This window comes from Tachypleus tridentatus, chromosome 6 (genome assembly GCF_004210375.1).
Source record: "Tachypleus tridentatus isolate NWPU-2018 chromosome 6, ASM421037v1, whole genome shotgun sequence".
In the NCBI taxonomy this organism is placed as follows: Eukaryota; Metazoa; Arthropoda; class Merostomata; order Xiphosura; family Limulidae; genus Tachypleus; species Tachypleus tridentatus.
Window position 1 is genome coordinate 85879996 of NC_134830.1, and position 27546 is coordinate 85907541.

The following is a 27546-nucleotide window of genomic DNA, read 5'->3' on the forward strand; positions in this document are numbered from 1 at the left end:
GGATGTTCAGTGCTCTTGTGCATTTGACCAGAAGCTGCTTTAAGTGTGGTATAAAGGTCAGTTTACAATCAAAGATAAGCCCCAAGAACTTGGTCTCCGGGACCACTGGCAGCAAAACTTCACCGATATGAAGTTCAGGATCAGGGTGAATATCCCGTCGATGACAAAAGTGCATGCATACAGTTTTGGAGAGAGAGAAATTAAAGCCGTTCACCAGAGTCCACTTCCGTACACAATTGAGGGCGGTTCGTAGTTGCCGCTCAATATATCTCAAGTTTGACGACTGACATGAGATGTGAAAGTCGCCGACATACAACCCCTTCGCAACAGTGAGAGGAGGGAGTTGTTCAGTGATGGCACTTATCTTTATACTGAAGAGTGTCACACTCAATACACAGCCTTGAGGGACTCCAAGTTCCTGTACAAAAGAACGGGAAAGTGTCGAACCCACACGAACTTGGAATCTCCTGTCCATTAAAAATTTTTAATAAACATGGGTAGATGGCCACGTAACCCATATGTATGGAGGTCTCGCAAGATGCCATACCTCCATGTTGTGTCATAAGCCTTCTCTATGTCAAAGAATATTGATACAAGATATTGGCGGTTGAGAAAGGCTTCTCTGATAGATGTTTCAAGACGAATTAGGTGGTCTGTGGTGGAGTGCTGTCGACGGAACCCATACTGGGTAGGCGAGAGGAGGTTGTTTGATTCAAGGAACCAAACAAAACGAGCATTAACCACCCTTTCTAATGTCTTACAGAGACAGCTCATCAAAGCAATTGGACGGTAGTTTGAAGGAATCTTGGGATCGACCACGGCCAGTCTCTCTCAAAATGATCGGAAAATGATAACTGCCTAGTGGATTACTCTCAACCCTCCATGAAAAATGGGAGAATAATGAAGGGGAGCAAACTGAGAGATCAATAGCGGTAAAGGACTGACTAGGTGCATGAAAGTAAGTGGAATAACCAGTACTGAAAAAAGAAAGATTGTGATCAGAGAGCATCCGTTCTACAGATCGGCCCCTCTCATCAATAACAGCACTTCCCCAGAGGGGATGATGTCCATTAAAATCCCCCAGGATTAGAAATGGAGACGGCAACTGTTCAACGAGGCATCAAGGTCTGATTGATCATATGTCTCTCCAGGGGACAGGTACAGAGAACAAATAGTGTTGGTATGACCCAAGGAAACACAGATGGCTATGGCCTCCAAGGGTGTGTTGAGTAACAAAGACAGGGTGGGCACGTGTTGATCAACCAACAGTGCTACCCCCTCCATGTACTCAACCATCACACAACCTGTCATTTCTGTACAGAGAAAACTGCCGAATGGAGACAGTATCAGCAGTTTTGAGAAATGTTTCTTGTAAAGAAAGACAAAACAGGATTGTTTTATCTCTTGTGGTGGGAGAAAAAGATGTATCAGAAGAAATGCTTGTATTTGAAACTGAAGGACGTGGATCTTGAGGTTTGTTGGAAGGTATGGGAGGAACAGAGATGGGTGTGGAAGTCGATTCATCAACCTTTTTAACCACGGAGGTCAAAAGGCTTTTCATTTGTTTTGAAAACGATTCTCTTGGAGGCACAGAGAGATCTGTCTGCACTCCCACTGTAGTTGTGGAATGAAGTGCAGCAGCATATGTCCAAGATGGAGTTGTGGACAGCAATTTCCGAGCCTCAGGATAACTAATGTTATGTGTCGTTTTCAAACGCTGCACCTCTTTTTCCTCCAACCATTTTGGGCAAGAATGAAAGTAAGAGGGGTGAGAACCATTGAAGTTTACGCAATGTGGGTTCATGTCACAATCATAGGCATCGTGGTCTTTGCCTCCACAACAAGCACATGTCAGGGAATCACGACAAGATGTCTTTGAGTGGCCGAGTCTTTGACATTGGAAACATCGAAGAGGGTTTGGTATGTATGGCCGAGCCCTGCAAATGAGATAACCTGTCTTGATGGTGGCAGGTGCACGTGGTGAAGTAAATGTTAAAACGAGGATATTTGTTGGCAGTGTAACTCCATCTTTGCGGAGTGGAGATGTGCCTCACTGCAGAAACTCCTTGAGTGGAGAGACCAGCGAGAATCTCTGACTGGGAGCGTTCTTCAAATCCCTTTCAACAATAACTCCTCGTGAAGAATTCAAGGTAGCATGGGGTGTAACCTCAATAGGTATATCCCCAATTGCCTTTGAATTCAAGAGGAGTTCACTGTGTTGGGATGTGGATGTTTCAACCAATATGTCACCAGATCGAAGTTTCTTTACTGACTTTGGAGAGCCAGCAAGTCCCTTTAGTCCCTTTTGAATAAAAAAAAGGGGACATTTGCCCTAAATTTTTTCCGAAAGAGAATGTAATATAAAAAAATGAGGTACGTGTGTTACTGACGTTGAAGATTGCTGTTCTGAGTATTCAAGACGTAGTCGCTTACCCATTGACTGTTTTTTTACAATTTTATTTACATTTTTAGAGGATCCATAGGAAAAGAAAAATTTCGGTACCCACTGACCCCACCCACCATGGAGCCCTACAAGGGGACGCACTACAAAGTCACGCAAGGACAATGCAGCAACACCAGGGTTTCGTGAGCATTATATCCAAACACCAGCATCAGGCACAATGTCCACAACACCCATTGAGAACTTCCAACACTGGTACTTGGTTGACTCTAGCCCAAGTGGACCAGCTGATTGACCCAAGGGGGGCCACCCAAAGGCCGCCCGTCTACAGGAATTCGAGGCCAAAGTGGTGTGCTAGGGTTGGACCCCTCAACCACCAGGATCCTCTCCTCTCCCTCACGGGTCGCCACGCACGGCAAACACGTGGGTGGATGTTTAGATCCCAGAGAAGGTAACCAGATAGAACAGAACCTTCCCTGGGAGGTCCCCTCACCACGTACAGGAATCCACACCGAAGGGAGGTGGAAAAGAGAAGAAAACATGGCCATAAAAATAGAAATCACGAATATGAGGTCAACAGTCTAAAGAGAAAATGTTTAAGAGCATTAACATCACATCAAAGCCACAGTCAAACATGGGAGTAGGATGAGGAAGTCAGTGAAGAAGGAAGGATCAGAACAATGTGGACAGGACAGGAGAAGAAAAACCTGAAAGTAATAATACAGTTGAAAAAGCTACCTAACAATCAGTAATAGTGGAAACTGGTAATCCATATTAAAACAACCACGACATTAAACAAAAACTGATATGAAGTAAAACTTTGACTAAGTGTACTAGAATTTAGATGCAATAAAAACATATATTACTTGTATTTAATCATATTAACACTGCACAATCTCTAAAACAATTAAGACTGTCATCTCAAGCACATACCATGTTTTTAAAATCCATATTTTCTAAATAACACCAATCGTCTTAATCCTATTCTGTCAAGCTACACTTTTACCTTTAGTTTTTAACTTTGTGCTGTTTGTCAAGCAACAAAGACGATGATAAGGACAGGAATTCACCTAATATATTACCCAGAATTTAAGGCACTATATTTATCCAATAATTTATAAAATGTACTCATTTATTCACTGGCACAATTTCAAACATTTACTACAAACATTTATGAACAATAAATACTGCCATAATCTCAGAAACTCTTGCATATGCTATAACCATTAGCTACTGTCAACAAAATATATTTCAACATTTTTCATTTGATGTTTTTGAATACTTATTATATCCTAACCGCCAATATTATATTTCCACCCATTTTCTCTGTAGGCTAGTTTTATGCTATTCTATAGAGTAACATGCATTGTATGATTTACAACCTGTGTGGTGGGATTATTAAAAAGATGCAGTTCAAAAGTTAAAAAACAACAACAAACATTACATATTAATAAATATAAATAGATGTCTACTATCATGAGTTTTAAGGTATTTAGAATAAACAGTTGTGGTTTTCTGTTACAATTTACACTCTTTATACAAAGAATAAAAGGGTAATTTAACTTATTATACTGGGTACAAGTCTGGTCAAATAGATTGACCCTGTATAGAGTTAGATAAAAGAAAATAACAGATAAAATACAAAGCTTTTATGACAAAAAAAATGTTTGGTATTTATTAAGAAGGTTATAGAGATTGTGCAAATGAAATTTAACAATTATCAGATGAAGAAAAAAATCAAGTCATTTTGCATTTTGGATAGTGAACATTCCAAAAGCAAAGGTTCATGATCAAATCATTAATTAAAATACTTAACTCAAAAATAGGATATTTTGGGTTCAAAAGCTTTATAACATTTACTAATTGTATGCAAAATGTCATGAAGATACTCATACATTATCAAATGTTACAGTGTGACTAATTTCATAATTACTTATGTGGTTATGTAGTATGTATGATGCAACTGCTTGTAGTCAGAGTTAAGGTGTTAAAATAAACTTGTATCAGATTTGTTGGTGCTCAAGATAATTTATTTCTTCCTATCGATGTCTTAGAAATATCACTGAATCATAAGAAATTCATTTACTTTTTCCAGTTTTTGTCTGTAAGACAAAATCTTCTGACGTTTCTTGGGATATGAATACAAAATATAAAACTCAATGACTTTTCCAGTTCCCCTAACCAGTAAACTCCATGTTTATAGAATATTCTCTGGGAAAACAATTTTCACAATGTTTCTAAACAATCTAAAAAAAATTTTAATTTATAATGAATATTTAAATAAAATGAAACTTCATGTTGACTAAATATACACAATTGTTCAAAGAAAAATACATTACTTGGAGTTGCTTCATTGCTGTTAGGGTTAAGGTGCTCCCTCGCCATCTTCTGGAGGACTCTCATAAAGGAAGTAATCAGTCTATCAATATAGCATGGATTGTTCACACAAGCAGCTTTCAGTATCATCAGGGTTCCAAACAAACTTGATGGTGAAGCATTAGATGCCCTTCAAAGATGATACTTAATCAATTTTATTGAAACTGAGTGTGATTTTCTTAGACAAGTTAAAGCAAAGATCTCAGAAATGAAGAACAGAATGCTTTCAGGATCTTCAAAGTTAAAAATGTTAAAAATAAAAAAAAATTGTTTAATCACCTATAATAATCTTTTCTCATAGATGTCCTATTCGAAACAGATAAAGAAGTAACAATTTAAAGGCTTAAATTTTTCAAAAGTATGCAGATTATCTTAATTTTATTCATTGATTATACTGTTAAAAAGAGAATATAAGTAGAAAGGTTACTAAGTAAATATCTATATTTCACAATCAACAACTATTCAAAGTTAATAACCATGGTTTAAAAAGACTGATATAAAGAGAATAAAAAAACCAACAAAAACACATTATTCTATTCAATTTTAGTTGGCACTAGTGATATTTTAATCATGAATGACACCTTATGTAACATCTTAATTAAACAAGGTGAGAAACTCCTAAAATTCAAGAATCATTCCTAACTTGAAACAGTAACAGAGAGAAAACAACCAGTCACCAGCACCCATTACATAAATGCTGCTACTCTGAATTGAATAGCACACTGACTGACTGAATTACAATATCTTTATCTCCATCCACAGAAATGAAAGTATGAATTGAGTGCTATATCCTAACTTGAGCCTTTGACTTTTTGAGCCATAACCCAACATGTTATCTACTAAGCCATACATAATTTGAGAAAACCAACCACACTGTCACTAAAACATATTTTTCTTAAACGTCAATCAATTTAGATCCAGTCCATTTTTTTCTGAAACTAAAGTTACATGAAATTATATTTAAATGCAACAGCGAGCTATTTTAAATAGATTTCTAAATTTATAAAATTCTATCACTTTCATCAAGGAATTAAAATACAAAGAATACGAAGTAATTCTATTTAAAAATATCAGAACAGGTATAGTGTGCAACAACTGTTACGATATTACAGTTTCCTGAAGATGAGAAACCCACTTAAAATAAAAATACATCTAAGAAGGCCAAAATGTTGTCTCTACTTTATTAGTGAAAAGTGTTAATATCCATACCATATCAGAACAAACTAAACTGTAGTGAAGTTGTGCTACTTCCTAATTTTAAATAGATTAACCTACAGATTAGTCAATTTAATTGACCTTGTAATCGCCCTGTAATTATAACTCTGGAAGTTCAAGGCATATCTTTATGAAATTTGGCAAGTTTGTACTGCTGAGAAGATAAAAAAAGAAAGAAAGAAAGAAAGAAGAGATATCTTTAACCCAATTGCAACTTACATTCAAAGTTTTATTGAACTACTATTTTATGAATTTATGTCAGTAACTTTAGTATCAAGTTGTAAATTATAATTCAAATGTTAGTATTATGCATTAATTAATTTCTTAATTCAAAGTAAATATTAAACTAACACACCTAAATATCAATTTCTGTGAATAATGCAGTATGTTTATGTAGCAGTGGTTCAAATTACGTTTGTTATGTCAAAATACTAAGTCTACTGTTGCTTGATTGATTGATTGATTTAGTGTTTTATGACACAAAGCAGCGAGGCTATCTGCGCCAAACATCAGGGAAAAATGTAAAAATAAAGTAAATGTAGTAAAAGACAAATGGAAATGAAGGTAAAACAAAAAAGTATAAAACCAATGTTGACACCTAGTCTACAATGTTAAGAGAGAAAGCAGAGTATAAGAAGTTGTAAGGTATTTACTCTAGCAAAATGGTAATGATCATAACCCACCAGGAAGACTAACAGATAAATTCAAGAACCACCGTCAGTCACCTGAAGTTCGTCTTTCCAGTTCTGGTTCCGGGTTATGTGTCATAGCAACCAGTATCAAAATGTAAAAGAATAGAAGTTTTAAAAGATACATAGCAAAATTGTAACAATGAGTAGCCAAATGTCCAGTAAAAAGATAAAGTCAAGTAAATGGAGTAAAATTTGCAAAAGTAAATGAAGATAGAAACAAAACAGCAATTAAAACAGAAAATAGTGTAAAAACCAATGGTGACATCCAGTCTTCAAAGTTGTAAAATATTTACTCTAGCAAAATGGTAATGATCCTAACCCGCCAGGAAGACTAACAGGTAAGTTCAAGAACCACCGTCAGTCACCTGAAGTTGGTCTTTTCAGTCCTGGTTCTGGGTTATGAGTCAATATGGCCAGTACTAAAAGGTAAAGTAGTAAAAGTGTGAAATGATATGCAGCAAAAGTATAATAACAACTCGCCAGGACGACTAACGAGTAGTTCAAACAGTAGCGTTAGTCACCTGAAGTTGGCCTTTCCAGTCCTGGTGTCAAGTTATTTAATGTTCTGGCCATTGTCCAATGTCAAATTGAATGAGAGAGATTAAAACTGTAAAAATGGAACCACAATTAAAAAGGTGTAATGAATAAATATGCAACACTTAATGAGATTAAAAAGATTAATGGCCATTAAAAAATTAAAAACGTTATCAAGGTGGACAGAGTCACCATTACCAATAACACTGTCCAATGTTACAGATTGACCCTGGGAAAAAATATGTTTAAAATATTGCCGTCATTGAGAATTGTAACGATGGCAAAAAAGTAAAATGTGGCTGATAGTGATTTGAGTGCGACACAAACTACACATTGGTGCATCAGTTCCAGATAAAAGAAAATGATGAGTTAAAAAAACTGTGACCAATGCATAGCCTAGTGAGAACAACTTCCTCCTTCCGAAGTTTACGAAAGCTAGATGGCCAAAGTCCAATATAGGGTTTGATTTGAAAACGTTTGTTGTCATGTTGCTCACTCCAAGTGGACTGCCATGTGGCACGGAGCCGAGCCTTGAAGACAAGACCATAGTCCATGTACGGAATAAACATAGGGGTGATGGTGCTGGAGCAGACAGATTTAGCTGCCATGTCTGCAAGCTCGTTCCCGCAAATACCAACATGGCCTGGTATCCAGAAAAACTAGATTGAGGTAGCTGTTAATGAGAAATGGGCCAGTCGGTTTTGAATATCAGCGAGAATAGGATGTGAGCCAACGTGTAGCGATTCCAAGGCAAGTATAGAACTAAGCAAATCAGTATAAATAGTGCAGTTGGAGTACTGCTCAGCTGCAATATGATCCAGGGCAAGAGATATGGCATACAGTTCAGCAGTGAACACAGAAGCTGTAGAGGGGATTCTGCATGCAACTACTGAACCACAGCAAACCATAGCAGAGCCCACTGAATTTCCTGATTTGGAACCATCTGTATAAATGGAAACTGAATGATTGTTTGAAAGATATTCATTGAATAAAAGATGGTACATCCAATCTGGAGTATCTGCCTTTTTTAATTGACTGAAAGAAAAGTCACATTTGGGGGCTGTAATAAGCCATGGTGGGATGGGCCGACCTGTGGAATCTGCAATGTTATCCAAGGACAGACCCAATTCATCCAATTGCGCCCGGATGCGAAGGCCAAACGGAGCAATGACAGATTGTCTGTTCTGAAAAAGTACTGTCCACCGAGGAAGGAAAACACATTCCCAGGTGGGATGTTTTGGTAAGGAACGAAGTTTCGAAGTATATTGTAAAGATAGTTGCAAACGGCGAAGGTGTAGAGAAGGTTCATGAGATTCAATGTATATACTTTGAACTGGAGAGGTACGGAAAGCCCCAGTGCAGAGTCGAAGTCCTTGGTGATGAATGGGATCCAGCATCTTTAAGGCCGAGGGTCTGGCAGAGCCATAGACCATTGGTCCATAGTCGAGTTTTGATTGAATAAGAGCACGATATACCTTTAACATTGAACAGCGATCTGCCCCCCTAACTGGTAGAAGAGAGAACACGGAGGATGTTCAGTGCTCTTGTGCATTTGACCTAAAGCTGCTTTAAGTGTGGTATAAAGGTCAGTTTACGATCAAAGATAAGTCCCAAGAACTTGGTCTTTGGGACCACTGGCAGCAAAACTTCACCGATATGAAGTTCAGGATCAGGGTGAATACCCCGACGATGGCAAAAGTGCATGCATATGGTTTTAGAAAGAGAGAAATTAAAGCTGTTCGCCAGAGTTCAGTTCCGTACACGATTGAGGGCAGTTTGTAGTTGCCGCTCAATATATCTTATGTTTGACGACTGACATGAGATGTGAAAGTCGTCGACATACAGCCCATTCGCAACAGTGAGAGGGAGTTGTTCAGTGATGGCATTTATCTTTGTACTGAAAAGTGTGACACTCAATACACAGCCTTGAGGGACTCCAAGTTCCTGTACAAAAGAATGGGAAAGTGTCGAACGCACACGAACTTGGAATCTCCTGTCCATTAAAAATTTTTTAATAAACATGGGTAGATGGCCACGTAATCCATATGTATGAAGGTCTTGCATGATGCCATACCTCCATGTTGTGACGTAAGCCTTCTCTATGTCAAAGAATATTGATACAAGATGTTGGCGGTTGAGAAAGGCTTCTCTGATAGATGTTTCAAGACGAATTAGGTGGTCTGTGGTGGAGTGCTGTCGACAGAACCCACACTGGGTGGGCGAGAGGAAGTTGTTGGATTCAAGGAACCAAACAAGACGAGCATTAACCATCCTTTCTAAGGTCTTACAGACACAGCTTGTCAAAGCAATTGGACGGTAGTTTGAAGGAATCTTGGGATCTTTCCCTGGCTTAGAGAAAGGTAAAATAATAGCCTGGGTCCAGACATCAGGAAAAACTTTCTCCTGCCAGATCTGGTTGAAGACAATCAGAAGGACATCAAGAGAACAAGGAGATAGATGGTGCAGCATGTCATAATGAATATCATCAGGTCCAACAGACGTACTGGCAGACTGATGAAGGGCCATTTTCAGTTCCACCAGGGTAAAGGGACAATTATAGTCAAAGAAACAGTCAGTTCGAAAGAAAAGAGGTGATTGCTCTGCCTGAGTCTTGATGGCCAGGAAGGTGGAGGAACAAGCAGAAGTGCTGGATACCCGGCAAAAGTTTTCATCTAGAGTGTCAGCGATGCTCCGGACATCAGTCATCTCCTGACCATCAAAGAGTAAGATCGAGAGGGGGACAGAATTGTAGTGCCCATTAACCTTTTCGAATCCTGTCCCATATGATCTTGGAACTGGTGGTAGAAGATATGCTAGTTGTGAACTTAATCCAAGATTCCTTCTGGCTTTTACGTCTTACCCACCCCGGGCCCATTGGAAAGCAACCCGGTTTGAAAGTGTGGGATATCTACGAAAAGTATCCCAGGCCTGTTTTTGAGCCTTCCGTGCTAAGTGGCAAGCAGGATTCCACCACAGACGAGGATATCGTGGAAAACGTGTCGAGGTTTTAGGAATACACTGAGCAGCTGCTTGTATAATACAGTCAGTTACCGCTGCCACACAGTCGTCTATTGATGGGTGATTTACAATGGCAGGATCAAGTTCTGCGAGAGCAGTGAAAGTGGACCAGTGTGCCTGATCCAGCTTCCACCGGGGCACGCGGGTAGAGTGGCATCGACCACGGCCAATCTCTCTCAAAAGGATCGGAAAATGATCACTGCCAAGTGGATTACTCTCAACCCTCCATGAAAAATGGGAGAATAATGAAGGGGAGCAAACCGAGAGATCAATAGCAGTAAAGGACTGACTAGGTGCATGAAAGTAAGTGGAAGAACCAGTATTGAAAAGAGAAAGATTGTGATCAGAGAGCATCCGCTCTACAGATCGACCCCTCCCATCAATAACAGCACTTCCCCAGAGTGGATGATGTCCATTAAAATCCCCCAGGATTAGAAATGGAGACGGCAACTGTTCAACGAGGCATCAAGGTCTGATTGATCATATGTCTCTCCAGGGGACAGGTACAGAGAACAAATAGTGTTGGTATGACCCAAGGAAACACAGATGGCTATGGCCTCCAAGGGTGTGTTGAGTAACAAAGACAGGGTGGGCACATGCTGATCAACCAACAGTGCCACCCCTCCATGAACCCAACCATCACACAATCTGTCATTTCTGTATAGAGAAAACTGCCGAATGGAGACTGTATCAGCAGATTTGAGAAATGTTTCTCAAACATCCTGACAAACAGGATGGTAGAAAGCAATCAGCGTTTTGATATCATCCAGATTAGAACGTAAACCTCAACAGTTCCTTTGTATCAAGGTGGCCATTTTTAAGAACAGGTAGGTGAAGTGGCTGGGGAACCCTTCGGTTGACGACCACGTCTTTTTTCTTTACTGTCTTTAGTCGGAGGAGGTCTATCAACTTCCATGGATCCTGCCCTGGGTCGAGTGGGCAGGTTTTTGTGACTGAGGACACGAACGAATAATTGTTTTGTCTCTTGTGGTGGGAGAAAAAGATGTATCAGAAGAAATGCCTGTATTTGAAACTGAAGGACGTGGATCTTGAGGTTTGTTGGAAGGTATGGGAGGAACAGAGATGGGTGTGGAAGTCGATTCATCAACCTTTTTTAACCACAGAGGTCAAAAGACATTTCATTTGTTTTGAAAACAATTCTCTTGGAGGCACAGAGAGATCTGTCTGCACTCCCACTGTAGTTGTGGAATGAAGTGCAGCAGCATATGTCCGAGATGGAGTTGTGGACAGCAATTTCCGAGCCTCAAGATAACTAATGTTATGTGTCGTTTTCAAACGCTGCACCTCTTTTTCCTCCAACCATTTTGGGCAAGAATAAAAGTAAGAGGGGTGAGAACCATTGCAGTTTACGCAATGTGGGTTCATGTCACAGTCATAGGCATCGTGGTCCTTGCCTCCACAATGAGCACATGTCAGGAAACCACGACAAGATGTCTTTGAGTGGCCGAATCTCTGACATTGGAAACATCAAGAGGGTTTGGTATGTATGGCGAACCCTGCAAATGAGATAACCTGCCTTGATGGTGGCAGGTGCACGTGGTGAAGTTAATGTTAAAACGAGGGTATTTGTTGGCAGTGTAACTCCATCTTTGCGAGTGGAGATGTGCCTCACTGCAGAAACTCCTTGAGTGGAGAGACCAGCGAGAATCTCTGACTCGGGAACGTTCTTCAAATCCCTTTCTACAATAACTCCTCGTGAAGAATTCAAAGTAGCATGAGGTGTAACCTCAATAGGTATATCCCCAATTACCTTTGAATTCAAGAGGAGTTCACTGTGTTGGGATGTGGATGTTTCAACCAATATGTCACCAGATCAAAGCTTCTTTACTGACTTTGGAGAGCCAGTAAGTCCCTTTAGTCCCTTCTGAATAAAAAAAGGGGACATTTGCCTTAAAGGTTTTTCCAAAAGAGAATGTAATATAAGAAAATGAGGTAGGTGTGTTACTGATGTTGAAGATTGCTGTTCAGAGTCTTCAAGACGTGGTCGCTTACCCATTGACTGTTTTTTTCACAATTTTATTTAAATTTTTTGGAGGATCCATAGAAAAAAGGAAACATTTTGGTACCCACTGACCCCACCAACCATGGAGCCCTACAAGGGGATGCACTACAAAGTCATGCAAGGACAATGCAGCAACACCAGGGTTTCGTGAGCACTATACCCAAACACCAGCATCAGGTACAATGTCCACAACACCCATTGAGAACTTCCAACACTGGTACTTGGTTGACTCTAGCCCAAGTGGACCAGCCGATTGACCCAAGGGGGGACACCCAAAGGCCGCCCGTCTACAGGAATTCGAGGCCAAAGTGGTGTGTTAGGGTTGGACCCCTCAACCACCAGGATCCTCTCCTCCCCTTCACGGGTCGCCACGCACGGCAAACATGTGGGTGGATGTTTAGATGCCAGAGAAGGTAACCAGACAGAACCAAACCTTCCCTGGGAGGTCCCCTCACCACGTACAGGAATCCACACCGAGGGGTCTACTGTTGCATATGAATTAGAAACTCAAATAACTGTTATTGATAAGCTATAATATAAATTAAGAACCACATTTTTCATTTTGCTAAAATATGGCTTATGTACTGAATCAAACACAGTGATCTTATTCACCTTTCCATTTTGGAAATAGTCTCTTATAAACATTTACTTCAATATATGACATATGAATAACCAACTGACAGCTTAGAATGTCCCTCTAGTGGTTTTCTCAGCCATTTTAATGCATTAGAAGTTGTTTCATTTTTTTTCAAACCAAGATTTCAAGAAAGTAGGTTGTGTCTTTAGTCTGCTCAAATTTTCATATTTTAAAGATCTAAATACAGCTTAGTTACTAAGCTTCAAATATTATAGTGGAACTCTATGGTATTGAAATAGTAATTTACAATTTTTTGGTTATTTAACTGTGTATATAAAACCTTAAAAAAAGTTTCGTATCCTCAATGTGCAAAAGTTTAAAAGAAACAGCAACCTATGTCAAGCAACAACCATGTACAAAGGTCATAGCTAGAAAAGACAATTGCTTGCTTTACTTCTTTATTTACTGTTCTATATTTTAAGAAAAATAAGTTTAGTAACTTATTTTTAAATAGTAATAATCTGTGTACATGTATATAATGCATAATTACTTAAATGTGACTGGATGAAATGTGATATAAATCACAAAATATTCAACTTACATTTAAATATTCTATTCCTTTCCACACAGTACAGTATATGAGTATGTTGACATATACTACGGTTTTTGTAAACTTTAAAATCACATTTAATTCAAAGCACATAATGATAAATGTAAGTGAAAAACAGTACACATCTTACTTTTCATATGTACTTAGTCCTTCATAGACTACTTTGCTAACAGAAGCGTAAAGGCATTCAAGTTCTTCATACTTTGAAGCTATATTAGATGTTGTGGGTTCAGTAGGAAAAATGCTCATTAACCTAGATAACAGGTTGTGAACTGATCGAATGACCTAGAAAACATTAAGGAATATCTTTTAATATAACTGAAGAAAATGTTAGAGATATAAAAATACTGAACATTTTAGTATACTTTCTAGTATTATAATAAAATAGCACATGATACTATCCTTTATTATGAAGTTAAAAACCATTTATGTAGCAGGTACACATTCTGGTGTATCTTTTTAAACAATCTAATAACATGTGTAATCACCTTTGAGTTTGTACAAGACATACATGCAGCAATTCCTCGTTGCAAGGGCCTGAAACTAGCCAGTATGGTGTCTTTACGAAGTATGGTAACCAGAAAGGCTAATAGTTCTAGCCCAGTACATATGTTACCATAATTAGGTTGATCATTTCCCTAGAAGACAGAAAAAATTATGAAAACTGTTTTCATACATATTCACACTTACATTGATTTTTAGTACAGTGTTAAAATCTTTGTGGAAAAATATTTTACAATGATCTAATTTGGTTACGAATATACAATATTCAAAAGCTGCAGAGCACTTCAAAGGTGTCTTGTACAATGTCAATGAAATGCATTTCAGCTCGGAATGACTATATCTGATAATTACCTGCTCTTTTAACTGATTTGAAACAAAATTAAATATTCTGATAATTATTTATATTTTTTTCATTTTTCTATTGCACCTGATTTTTTAGAGTTAACAATAATTATTTTTATGAGCATCATAAAAATTAGAAAATTACATTTTCCATTGCCTAATCTTTCAAAATATTTCCAACCATTTAGCATTACTCACTTAAATTCTGACTGATGAATTATAAACTAGGACTTATGAATATTCATAATCAAATGAGTTACTATTAATAAAACATACTATGAATACCAATAATAAATATACTTTGGAAATGCAAGCAACTTTACCATAATCATTTTTTTCACTGAAGAAAAGTTCAAGAACAACTAAGGCATCAAATTTATAAAAAATCTGGCAGCTTAACAGTGAGGTTTAATAATAAATTGTTAAACAGTTTCAACTTACAACTGTCATGAGGAGTTTATCAAACCATGCCAACTTAAGTTCTGCATTTGGCCAAACATCAGGTTTTAAAGCTGTTTTTAAAAGTGCAACACACTTTCGTGATAGCATTTCACCCGGAGAACCTACGGTGGTTGATGTCTCATTGACCTATACATATATATAAGAATAATATTCAACTGTCAAGTGAAACAAAATAGAAAGAAAGGACTGTTAAAACAGCAAATCTGATCCTCTGACAATTGATATTCTAATAAACAAAGACAAAAATCAAAGGAATTGATCACCAGGGTGCAGACTATAAAATGTACACAAGGTTTCAGAGGCAACTGTACAAGTAGGATCCATATATAGGTGGAAATACACTGTCTATCAATCCTGACCTCTGTTCACCAGTCTCTCATGAAGAAGTTCATAAAAATATATAATAATAATAAAATAATCAAAAGAAACAGAAATTAGGAGAGCAAAATGTGGGTGCTCTAGCCTACAATGTCCCACATCTATATCACCACTAACTGCCTGGAGACAGTTGTGAGAATGTAACTACTTTCCAAAGTAAAGGCGATGACAAAAATAAAGTAAATAAATAAATAAATAATAATAAAACAACATGAGGTACTATTACTTGAGGGTAAGAAAGATAAACTGACCTGCTTACACATTCCAGACCTCATTATAGTAGTAAAGCACTAACTAGTAGTACAGTATACAAATTATACTCTTCCAGAATTCCAACTAGTCATTTAAACTAACTAGTATAACACCCAACCATAACCTATAAGTCCACTACAACTACCATTTTTCAGACTCTAGACAAGCCTTTATATGTGATAAGGTGTTCATTTGCATAAAAGTAGTGCAAAGTTATTTAAATGAACTTATCAAGAACTAAAAACACTTATCAGGAACTTTCAGTAATGCCTACTTAATTTCATCTCTTTATATTTATTTATCTTATATTTATCACAGATTATTTTAATAATCTTATTTAAATTTCTTTATTAAATCCATTAAATGTTGATTTTTGCATCAATGTTACATTAATAATGATATATTGTAACTTGTTACAAATTTTATAAAATATGAATTTGTAGTTATTATAAAAAAGGTAATTTACATTTATTTCATTTCATTTTATGGTGGTTGTGAGGTCAGCCAAACAGATTAACCTGGTATAGAGTTAGCATGGAGAAACTAACATACAAAATAGTTACAACAGTTTTATTTCTCTAACAGATTGACTGATATATCAAATATTTAACCAATATCAGTTGTTGAAACCAGCATTTTACAGGAAAATAAGTGAAATTGAATAAGTTCTGAGTTAATAGTGAGACAGTTAAACCAAGTATACTTGTAACGTAACAATTGCAATAAAAAATAAAAGAATAATAATACTAGTAACAAATGTCTATTAATTCTAACATTATAGACTCAGTCAAATTTGCCAATTTATATGTACAAAATTTCAAAAACTTTGGGTAATTATCAGGCCATTTGTAGACAAAAAACAAAGATTTTTTAATGATTTTCACTGGAACCTTCTCCATGAATAAACAGAGTTAAAGTACAGACTGCTTCAAGTGCAAAGTAATTTTCATGTTATTAAAAATAACTCAAACTGTAACATGAAACTAAATGTGTTTATCCTGAATAGCTTTAAACTCATAACAGTATATACCTGTTTATACTTGGAGTTTATTGTTTAGTTGCCCATTGAACCATGTCTAACAAATATTCTCACCATAACATTTGTAAATCACTTGGTAAACATGTAAATCACATTATCCTATGAAATTACACAACTAATGTGCTACTTGTGAGTTATCTGCATCCATATCTCTTGAAAATTTATTTTTATTTATTTTGCCTAATCTAATCCAAAGAATTTTTTTTTTTACATTTTAGTTACATTAATAATAATAAATAAAGAATACACATGAAAAACAAGAAATATGGTTCTCGGTTGTCTTTTTTTTGTTTTTACAACTGTTTTTAATTTTTAACTATAATAACAAGAGCTATTAAAAATTTCACCAAGCTTCAGTGTGTCTCCCAGTGGAATAAAGTTTTAACTGGAAGCAAAACAGTCATTTCCTTTTATGGAAACAATGTAATATATGTCATTTAGTAGATTAAAAGCTTGGCTTTCTGTTGTTTATAAATCATATAGTATTAACCCTACTGCCATGGGTATCCTTTACTGTGTGACACAAAGTTTTGGTGTCTTACCTTCAAAATTTTATTAAACTACCTCCTGTTTATTTTATATAAATTAGAATAGCACAAAATCTTAGCTAATAATCTACATTTTAATAGTATATGAAAATACAGTCAAATTAGATGAAACACCAGATTTTAAAGTTTTTTTCAAAACAGAGATACAAGTTTAAAGTTCTTAATTCCACAAGGCAATATTTTTAGAAAATCCTAAAATTCCCCTAGTGTGACATATGTGACACATTTCCTCTTAGCATGTCATCACTCACCACTCCTCAAAAAAGTACAAAATTAAAATGTAAATCGCTTTCTATAAGGATGTTATTGCTCAGACAAACCACATTTATTACAGTTTTCTATTTTGTTTGGTTACAGAGCTACCAAACAGAAAATCAGACTCTTCCTGCCACATCTTCTCTTTCTCAATTTGTCAACAGTTTTCTCTTATGTTTAATTGTATACTACCTATAACCAATAGAAATTCAAGGTTTACATCTATCAAATGACATGTTGTATAACATTATGTTCTGAACAGTTAAATGTAATTTTTACTCACAGTACTAACATCATTTCTGTGAGAACCTTAATGACTAGTTTGAATGACTTTGTAACAACTCTTATCACATAGTTAGAAAGCTAGACAAATGTTGAGAGGTAAGGGAATTTGTCTATTTTTTAGATGTTATTAGTCTATATTGTTTTATGCATTATTTAATTAAATAAGGTTATTAAATGCTATACTCTGAACAGTATAAAAAATTTGGGTTAACTATCTTCAACAATCAAGAGCAATAAAAAAGAAAACTGGATAAGTATTTTATTTCTTGTTTCTTCTTTATGTATAATTCTAAAAGTAATCAAACTGTAAAAATAAGGATCTTTTTTAGATTAATTAAGATTAGGTAAGTAAAATAAATACATTTTACAAGATGCACATGTAAGCTGCTTGTACTAATTGGAAAAAACTCATGGGTAATGTAATTCAGTAGTGTAACATGAGCTGCGAGGGCCCCGAGTGATTTAAAACTTATAATGGCATGGATGGTAGTGACTAAAAAGGGTAATAAAACAATAACATTTAATAACAGATACATTTATTCTGTTAAGAACTTAGAGTTACTCAGGATAAATGAATGTAGTTTCACATTACAACTTGGAGTCATTCTAAAATGAAAAAAGGGTAATTTAGATTTATTTCGATTTTTTTGGTTACAAGCTCAGTCAATTGCTTTTTTTAAACTATGTTAGAGAAAATAACATAAGATGAGAAAGAGTATTTTTAATTTGAACATGAAGATCACTTTGAGCACAGACTATTCAAAACAAATACTTAATATATCTGTGTACAGATCTTCACTTATTCAATCAAAAATACTTTACTAAAGAAAACTACTTTTTGTACATTAATGGCTTATAATATCAAATGAAAACTGCCAAGGTTTGTGAAGATATATACACACTACAGTCAAAGTTAAAATTAATAAAAATAAAAAGACTTTACACAAGTACAAATACAGACCAATCCCATATTAATCTAATACCAAAATAACTGCTAGAATTAAAGATTCAAGAAGAGAGTTAAACATCAAATGGAACTAATGGCAATTTCTGAAAGGGGGGATGTGAGAGGCAAGCATGGTAAGAGGGTTCTCATTTTCTAGCTTGTAGCTCTATAATCAAATAAGATTGAAATTTATAAAGATAATGCTTTGACTGAGTGATGACATCATTGAGTAATCTGCATTAGATTTAATACTCTGTGTAGGGTAGTATATAAATTAGAAGAAAGGGAAGAAGGAGAGCTAATGTCACAATTCCCATACTAGGGTAGACTGAGGATTTTTGAAAATATTTCTTTATAAATTTAAGAAATTAAAACTTATATAATATTACAACTTTATTTATTAGGCATGTTTGGATGACAGAATTACTTGTATACCATGATAAGAAAGTAGTTTAATTAAATTTTGAATGTAACTCAGTAAAACCTTGTGATGTGCACAGATATAGATGCTTGTAGCAAGGATTAATTGGTTATAATGCACACAAAAACCCAAACAATCTTTCTACCTGACAAGCCATTCTTAATAGAAAATTGACCACTGCATCAGCATGCACTTTGTCAATTGGTTTATTACTGTCAGCTCCTGATTTTGTACTTGCACCTGATGGATTACGTGGCCTTTTGGGGTCCTGGCCACTTTCTATAGAAAGGGATCGTTTAAGTCCAACTCCACTGCCAACTGAAAGGCTCATATCTCCAACAGCCTAAGGAAACGAAATGTATACAAGGAAAAAAAGTAATGTAATTTGTTTCTCACCAAAATAAAAAACAATTCTCCAGTTAAAGAGACTGTTATTCCTGCTAAGAAGAAATTATACACTGTGTTTGTTTATCAATAAAAACTGCTTGTTGCATTTCTGTACAACTATATCCAGTCTCTATTTCTACAAACTGGGTTCAGTGCAGGTATTCAGAATTATTTTGTAATAATTATTTTCTCAGATCTCCTGTTACTCTGCAGATGTATCTTGTTGCTCTTAAGGAAAATCAAATTTATATGAAAATATCATGAACATAAAAAATAACAATAATTCTACCTGTATTTCCACAACTTTCAACTTAAAAATGTTTTAGAATTTATATTTTGTGACATTAATTTAGTGTATTTCACAGTGAAAATTGTAAAAAAATTTTCAATTTCTTTGAGCTCTAACAAATATTCTCCTATAAATGTGCACTTACAGATTTCTTCAGAATTTCTTTACCCTTCCCAAAACATTGGTTTATTATTTGTTTAAAAACTATCTTCCCTTGAGAGTATAATCATTCACATTTTCCAACTCATTCCCTCATTTTATAAATACAGCTTTTCATTCCTACCTTTTTATGATATGAAGAACTAATGAAGTTCAGCTGTGAAAATGGCATAAAATAAAAATTAATAGCTACTGGACAAAACAGATCATAAATGGAAAAGGTACTGTGTGGGAGAGTAAGAAAAGACTTCTCTCTCTCTCTTTTTTTTTTTTTTATGAGATAGTCAGGGTAAATTATAGCAAACAAATGCCATGTTATGCAGACAAAGGGGGATTAAGAATTTATTTAAGCATCTCCTTTCGAGATTAAGAAATTGAAACTTACATAATATTTAAAATTGATTTAGTAACTACACTTCAATGCCAAGTTTACTTATATACATTGATAATAAAGTAGTTTAATTAAATTTTGAATGTAATTCTGTAAAAACATCATGGCATGAACACTTTTACTTACTTATATTAAGAGGGTTAATAATGCCAAATAATTAACTTTCTATATTATTAAACTGTGATCAAATTAACTGCAGTCCAATATACAAAGACCATAACAGAGAAACAGTTTAAGCTCTTCTACTAAACTACCATTTCTACTTTACCTCTGAAGGTGACTGATCCTGCTCCTCCTTGTGTCTTTGTAACTCCCATTGAATTACAACTTCTGCAAGCTCAACAGCTAACTTCTTATGATCAATTGCAGCATTTGCTGTGAAGCCAAGTCTCTGTACAGAACTCATCATGTGCTGGATCAGATGGTGACGGACTGGATAATAAACCTTATTGAAAAACACTCAATTTCAGCATTTTCATGTTGTGATGGAATAACTGAAACACTTCACATCAAACTGAAACTTGTGATGATGAGAAAACACTTGTAGAGAAAAATATATATGTAAAAACTGAAACCTGTTATTATTGTAAGCTTATTCAAATCAATGACAGGATAACTTTCAATATTTTCAGTCACAGTTCACCATATTTCAAAAACAAATTGATACAAATTTTGAAGTGTGAACAACAATGGAAGAGTGTTTTATAGACATTAGAGTTTTTTTAATTTATAATATAATATATAAGTTTACAAACTGTCACATTATCATCCTCGTGTGTTGGCCCTCATCTGTGAATTGACAGGCTTAAATCTCTAACTCTGTCTCTTGTTTCTCACAACAAGCAGTTCTTCTTGTCTATCTCAGCAATAATACAGTTTCTTCCTTTCAAACTCATGCCCTTTTGCCCTGTCAGATCCCACAACTTTGCTTTCCTTGTCACTGTGATTTTATTTCATTCTATAACTTTATGTTCTAATAGTTTTTCATTTGTCATTCTCCTTAGAATCCATATTTCTGTCACAGTCAGTTTTGTTCCATCACTTCACTATTTTGAATTTTTCACAACAACAAAGCATTATTGATCAAATGTGACATTTACTTTCCTCATCTATGTTTCCATCCTTATCTTCTAGTTGTATTATATTCAACATCTGCTATAGCAATGTTAACAGCGACTACTTGCAAAACATGAGAATTATGATGTTTATTCTACAGTTTGGTCATTATTTTGATTACACATTTCAGGAGTACCTACAACTCAATTCCATACAATTCCAGACTTACATATTTTACAAGACACTGTAATCACCATGTAACCATGAAGATATACCTATTACAAATATGAAAGTACTTAATGTATCTTTACAAAATCTAGCATACTTTTCATGAATATCACAAGTCTTTTATACAAAAACGTTAACACTTTCAATTAAATATTTTTACAAAATATGGGTGTGTCCAAGAGTAACAAGAGATTCCCCAACAATGACAGAACCTCTCATGCAGAAAGAGGACAGCTTTGGTAGAAATTCCATGTTTTGAAAACAAAGGAGTAGGACAAACTCATCTCTCTCTCTCACATACACACACACACACACACACACACACACACACATACATACATATATATATATATAAATAAATATATAAAAATTACATGAACCAAATTAGCACCATAAGCATTTATTTGTTCATTTAATGTAGTTTAGAGCTATAGTGCAGGTTATATGCATTCTGTCCATCAGAGGGAACTGAACCCTAATTTTAGTTTTTTAACTCTTTAAACTAACAGCTAAATCACTGGAGAATGAGGAGCCAACTGTTCACAGAATATTGAAAATATAGGTCTGAAGAATATACCCTCTATGCAAAAGTCTTTAAGACCAAATTGAAAACACACACAGCTGTAGTCATCTGAAGAGAATAGTTTAAAACCAAAGTATTTTATCATTGTCGATAAACTGAAGGAAGCATTAGGCAGGCAGATAAACTGAAATCTGGAGAAAAGCATTTAAGAGATTGAGAGAGCAATCCTGTGAGAGAGTAGTCACCTCAGGGTGAGAAACTGTCCATCATAAACCAAGAAACAACAAAAACTGGTTCAATTGTGATTGGTCTATGACAGGCAGCTAAGCTCCCATCATCTTGGGAAAGGCAAAATGTGGAAATAAAACCCCAAAGTGGGGTTAAAGATTTGTTCTATAGCATTCATAATATGGAGAAAATGCAAAGCATTCTCCAGGTACCAAAGATACAAGGGACCTGAGAGAGTGGAAAAAAAAAACACAGGTGAAAAAGAAAGAGGAAATTAAGAATAAAAAGTTGAAGGAAGCCAGCGTGCAATCCAATGGTTCATTGCAATTGAAATCCACATCTGTGCAAAGTGGGAGTGCCAAATTCTCAAAGGATTGGTGATAAGTGATGGTTTCAGAAACAATTCACTTCTAAGACTGATAACAGCCATCCCTCTAAGAAGGGGAATACTGAACAGCAATAAAAGAACAAGTAGTGAGAGGTTTTTGAAGATGAAAAGCCTGGTGGGATGCCTTATTTGATGAAGTGTGGAACACCAATGACAGCGTAGATGACTGTTGATGAGCTGCCTCAGCTCAAATTCCAGAGCATAAGGTATATCTATAAAAACAAAAAAAACCTTATCATGAAGGAAGGGTGTATCACAGAAGTTCCTAAAAGAAAATTGAGGAAGACGAACTTCAGAAAATAAGACATACAAACTTCAACTGAAGCAACAGAAGTAGATGAGGATAAAACCATGCACTTTCTGCACAAGGGTTGTAACATTACTGACCCACAGAGTGACTTCAGTCACTACTGTAGTAATGAACAACTCTTTAAGAGTGTCAGAACCATAACAGATAATTAAAAACATGGAAACATTAACTAACAGCCAAGGAAACCAACCACTGCTTTTCAAATTGGTCTGGTATGTCTATGGTATGTAAGCCTTGATCATTCATAAAGATAAAAGTGATGACAAGTTACACTATATAACACAAATTTTCTTCCTGGACAGTATATGTTATTTCTTAATTACTTATGTTGTAAAAGTACAGAAAATGGCCATTATTTCCTTCAAACTTTGCTTTTGTGACATGAATAATGAAATTTAGAAATTAACCTATTTTCTATGTAAAAACAGGTAAATTTGCACATTTTCATTTACATAAGGTCTGAATAAAACAACATATAAATCAAGATTTACATGTATTTAAACTAAAATTTCAGAAAAATATTTAGATGTGAATAGTTTTTCAAGATTTGCAACTCTCACGTAAATCACCTTCACATATCAGCTCCCAAATATAGTCTTTCATCATGTTTTCGTTATATGCTCCTTGGTAGCAGCATTCAAAGTCCAGTATATCTTGGTGAAAGCACCCCCCTTGCTCCTCTGAGTATTCTTCTATGTTCTCCTTGAATTTATCAAGATGAGTGTCAAGGATATGGACTTTCAGGGGTTTCATGCAGCCCATTTTGCTGTAGTTTTTCACCAGAGCTTCAACCAGTTCCACAAACTTTTTGGTCTTGTGATCGCCCAAGAACCCCAAACTACTGAGACAAAGCTGCTCCAAGCTTTTTTTCCTTCCTACTAAGCTTCTTGGGGAATTCTGTACATTCCAGAATCTTCTTTATTTGTGGTCCAATAAAGACACCAGCTTTGACCTTTGCCTCAGACAGCTTAGGGAAGAAATCTCAAAGGTACTTGAAGGCTGCAGACTCCTTATCAAGAGCTGTGACAAATTCTTTCATAAGACCCAATTTTATGTGCAATGGTCGGAACAACACCTTCTGGAGGTCCACTAGTGGCTCACACTTGACATTGTACCTCCCCACAGAGAACTCAGTCCCTTGTGGCCAGTGCTTCCTGTTATAGTGCACTGTGGTGTCCTTGCAGTTCCAAAGGCAAAGATAACAGGGAAACTTGGTAAAGCCTTCTTGGAGACCCATTAGGAACGTCACTATTCTGAAGTCTCCAATAACCTCCCAGCTATACTCATCATATTTCAAGGATTCTAGCAAGGTCTTGGCACTGTTGTATTCCTCTTTGAGGTACACTGAATTTTAAAAGGTTTAAAATTTGTATAATATAAAATCTACTATTCAAGCAAGGAAAAATTGTCTGCCTTACCTTCTAGAGTTTTTTTGCAGTGCTCGCAGGTAAAATAAGGTGCCCAGGGTTTGTCTTGATCCCCTACAGACATGCCAAAATATGCCTTGTAGGCTTCACACATTTCAGCAGATGCTGTCACAGAGTACTTTTTCATTCTTGTCTTGGTAAATTGGTCACATAATAGCAGAATGCGTCTAGAAAACGCATGCAGCTTCTTTATGCCATTTCTGATAAAATTAAATATGTCTATGTGTTCACTTAGGCAGCTAGAACTAAACTGAAGTGGTGAGTGATGGGCCCCTGTATATATATTACTATGGGAAGTTCTAGAAAATTCTCATAAGTTCTCTACTAACTACTAAGCACTGAATCTACCTGAAATGTTCTGGAAAATGGATAAATTTGATAATTTCATTACTCAGGTCACAAAAGCAAAGTTTGAAGAGAAAAATAGGTCTTTTCCATTTACTTTAGGCATAAACAACTGGGAAATAATACTTTCTGCCCAGGAACAGGAAAAAGTAAAAATTTTGATACATAGTGTTATTAATAAAATTTGTTTGCTGATTTAATAACCATGGGAATTACAACTGCTAAAAAAAACCAAAAACAACATACTATAGACTGTGGAATATGTGTTCCAAAATTTCAAAATCTGATTATGAGAAAAATTCAAAACAGAAGTTCTATTTTCTTTCTCAAAAATGAAGAAAATATAGCTTAAAAAGACTACACTATGAAAGGTAACTAAAGGTTTATAATAAAAAAACACAAAAGTTCAGAGTTTCTTAATAAAAAAAAGTCTGGACAAAACAGTGATCAGGAAAGAATGAGCCTTTTTTATCTTTAACTGTGAGTACACATAGGTTTCACAAAATAATGGAGAATATGATGACCTAGTAGAAGACTAGTCTGATGATAATTATATGTTTGTGTGCGAGTTTCTTTTACAATTTTAAACATACCCCAAATTTTTTTGGCTATCAGTTCTGTGGAAAGAAAAACAGCATTTATAAAGACACAAATATAAATTTTGGTAGGTTAGAAGACAACTTAATTTTATACAGTACTGTATTTGAAACAGGGTGGTGGGGCTTTGGAATGGGTTGCTTTCAGATGTGGAGGATACGGTAAATTTCATGGATTTGAAAGAAATGCTCAACGAGTGTTTTAAATTATCAGGGCTGGATCCAATTTTCTTTCTTTCTTTTTTAAGTGAATGGGACAGCCTTGATAAATCGACAGACCCCTTTGTCCTTAAATGTTATACAGTGGAACCCCTCTAAAGCAGTCACCTTTGGGACTAAGACAAACTGGCTTGATTAGAGGGGTTCCACTGTACATAATTATGGATTATGTAAACAAAAAAAGGGACTGTGATTGAATGACCGCTTTCAAGGGGTGACCGAATCTGAAAGGTGGCTGCTTAGAGGGGTTCCACTGTATTAATCTGTGGGTCTTTAATTCCTTTTCATAATGATGGTTTGATTTTGTTGCTTATATTATTTACTAATTCAACAATATACATGCATCACCACTTCATTATCTAATCAGACTTTACCAAAATGTTATATACAGCATCCTTCACACCTGCACTCATTACTACTACAGATCCTTTATCTTACTGCTAACTTTAGAATTGTGATTCTTCTGTAGATTTTCTATCACCACCACAGTGATAGCTCAATTCACTTTTGCTTTATGATGCAGGATTCTAAATAACTTTGCCTAACTTCCTGTTTTAAATTTCCTTTCATTGCTATACGAGATCCAGAATTACCTTTTTCATTCACTTCTGTATAGCTATTGGCTTATCCTTAGGTAGAACTGTTTAAGACACTCCATCCACACAATGATTTTTTTAGTCCATTTTATATGTTGCAACATCCTCTTTTTCTTTTGTTTCTTTTATGAACATTTCTATCTTATTAGAACAATACACACTCATTACTAATCAATAAGTAAAATTCCCAAATTTTGTTCATTTTCTTAGTGTTTTCCATAACTTTCTTCATCCTTTTCAGGGTTACAATGAGAAACACCATCTCCTCCTGGAAAAGTCTTTACCTGAATTACTGCTTTTCTGAATCTTTTTTTTTTTGAAATGATGATATAATTAATTTAATTTCTTGCTTAATCACATGGATTCTACTCTCTGTACAGACTTATACTTTGATTAGGATACTGGAACCAAGTGTTGGCAATCAGCATTTCTTTGTTTTTCAGAAATGGACAAGATGCTATCCTCTTTAAATTTTCTTTCATAATCTGTGCTGACCAATTATATATCAATGTATTTTTTCCTTCTCCAACATTTCCCACCTAGTTTACTCATCCAGACAATTATATTCTTTTAGTTTTCTTAATTCAATGCTGTATCTATATGGTCATAAACTCTTCATTTCCTCTTTCAAGTGGTCATTCATAAAAATAGAAATGACTGATATGAGAAAATTTAGTATCAAATAATAAGATTTACTTTGTAGTTTGTTAGACCTAAATATGCAAAAGATTACACACTTATAACACAAACAGAAGGAAAAAGTGTAGTTAAACAGTTTTCATTCATACATAGTTTATTCATATCAAAATATTCAACACAGCTAATCTCCAGTAAAAACTACGAGTATACAACATGAAATCAACAGTAAATGAATTATGCTTATAAATCACTGTTTGTCAATTTACCATTATATTAACAGAATGTGTTTCCATACACAAGTGCAACATAAGATTGACTGATCCTTTAAAATTTAATTTAGTTTAGCATGTGAGTAAAATACAATATTTATAAAATTTAAGCACCTCTAACCAGGTACCAATTAAGGTAGTAATTTTGTGTAGTTTTAAGAACAAAACAATAAAACAAATCTGACCACCATGTGGCATTTGCACTGAAAAAATTCAAAGATACTTCTAGCTTTACTCAAACCCATAATACTTAAGATTAGTTAGTATTACATATAAAAAAAAGTATACAATTTTCAAAGTGGTAATAGTTGAAAAAAAAAATTCTGATTTTAATAACCACAATTTACCATGATGTACAACATGCAACTGAAAGCATAAAGGATCAAATTCTACTATGTTTACAGTACAGATATATGTATAATGATAAAAAAAGACTGATAATAAATTTTGGTAATTATGCAGAACCCCAAATGGAAGTAAAAAATGCCTTGAGTTGGACCAAGCACTATACTACTGTCCATCTTTAACAGTTGTGAATTTGAATTTCAAACAATTACCATTCTAAAGAAAAGCTGTTCAAAATAAGTACTTTCAACTAACAAAGAAATAGTGTGAAAT

The 27546-nt window shown here is 35.2% G+C and overlaps 1 protein-coding gene across 1 annotated transcript in view; it reads right to left on the reverse strand.

Annotated features, from left to right (window-relative positions):
* The window catches only part of LOC143252952 (transformation/transcription domain-associated protein-like), a 258974-nt gene that overhangs the window by 75426 nt on the left and 156002 nt on the right, over positions 1 to 27546 (reverse strand). The window contains 6 exon segments of the mRNA XM_076505896.1: positions 4741 to 4907; positions 13577 to 13731; positions 13935 to 14084; positions 14734 to 14880; positions 19024 to 19221; positions 20373 to 20549. Of these exon segments, the coding sequence (XP_076362011.1) occupies positions 4741 to 4907; positions 13577 to 13731; positions 13935 to 14084; positions 14734 to 14880; positions 19024 to 19221; positions 20373 to 20549 (994 nt within the window).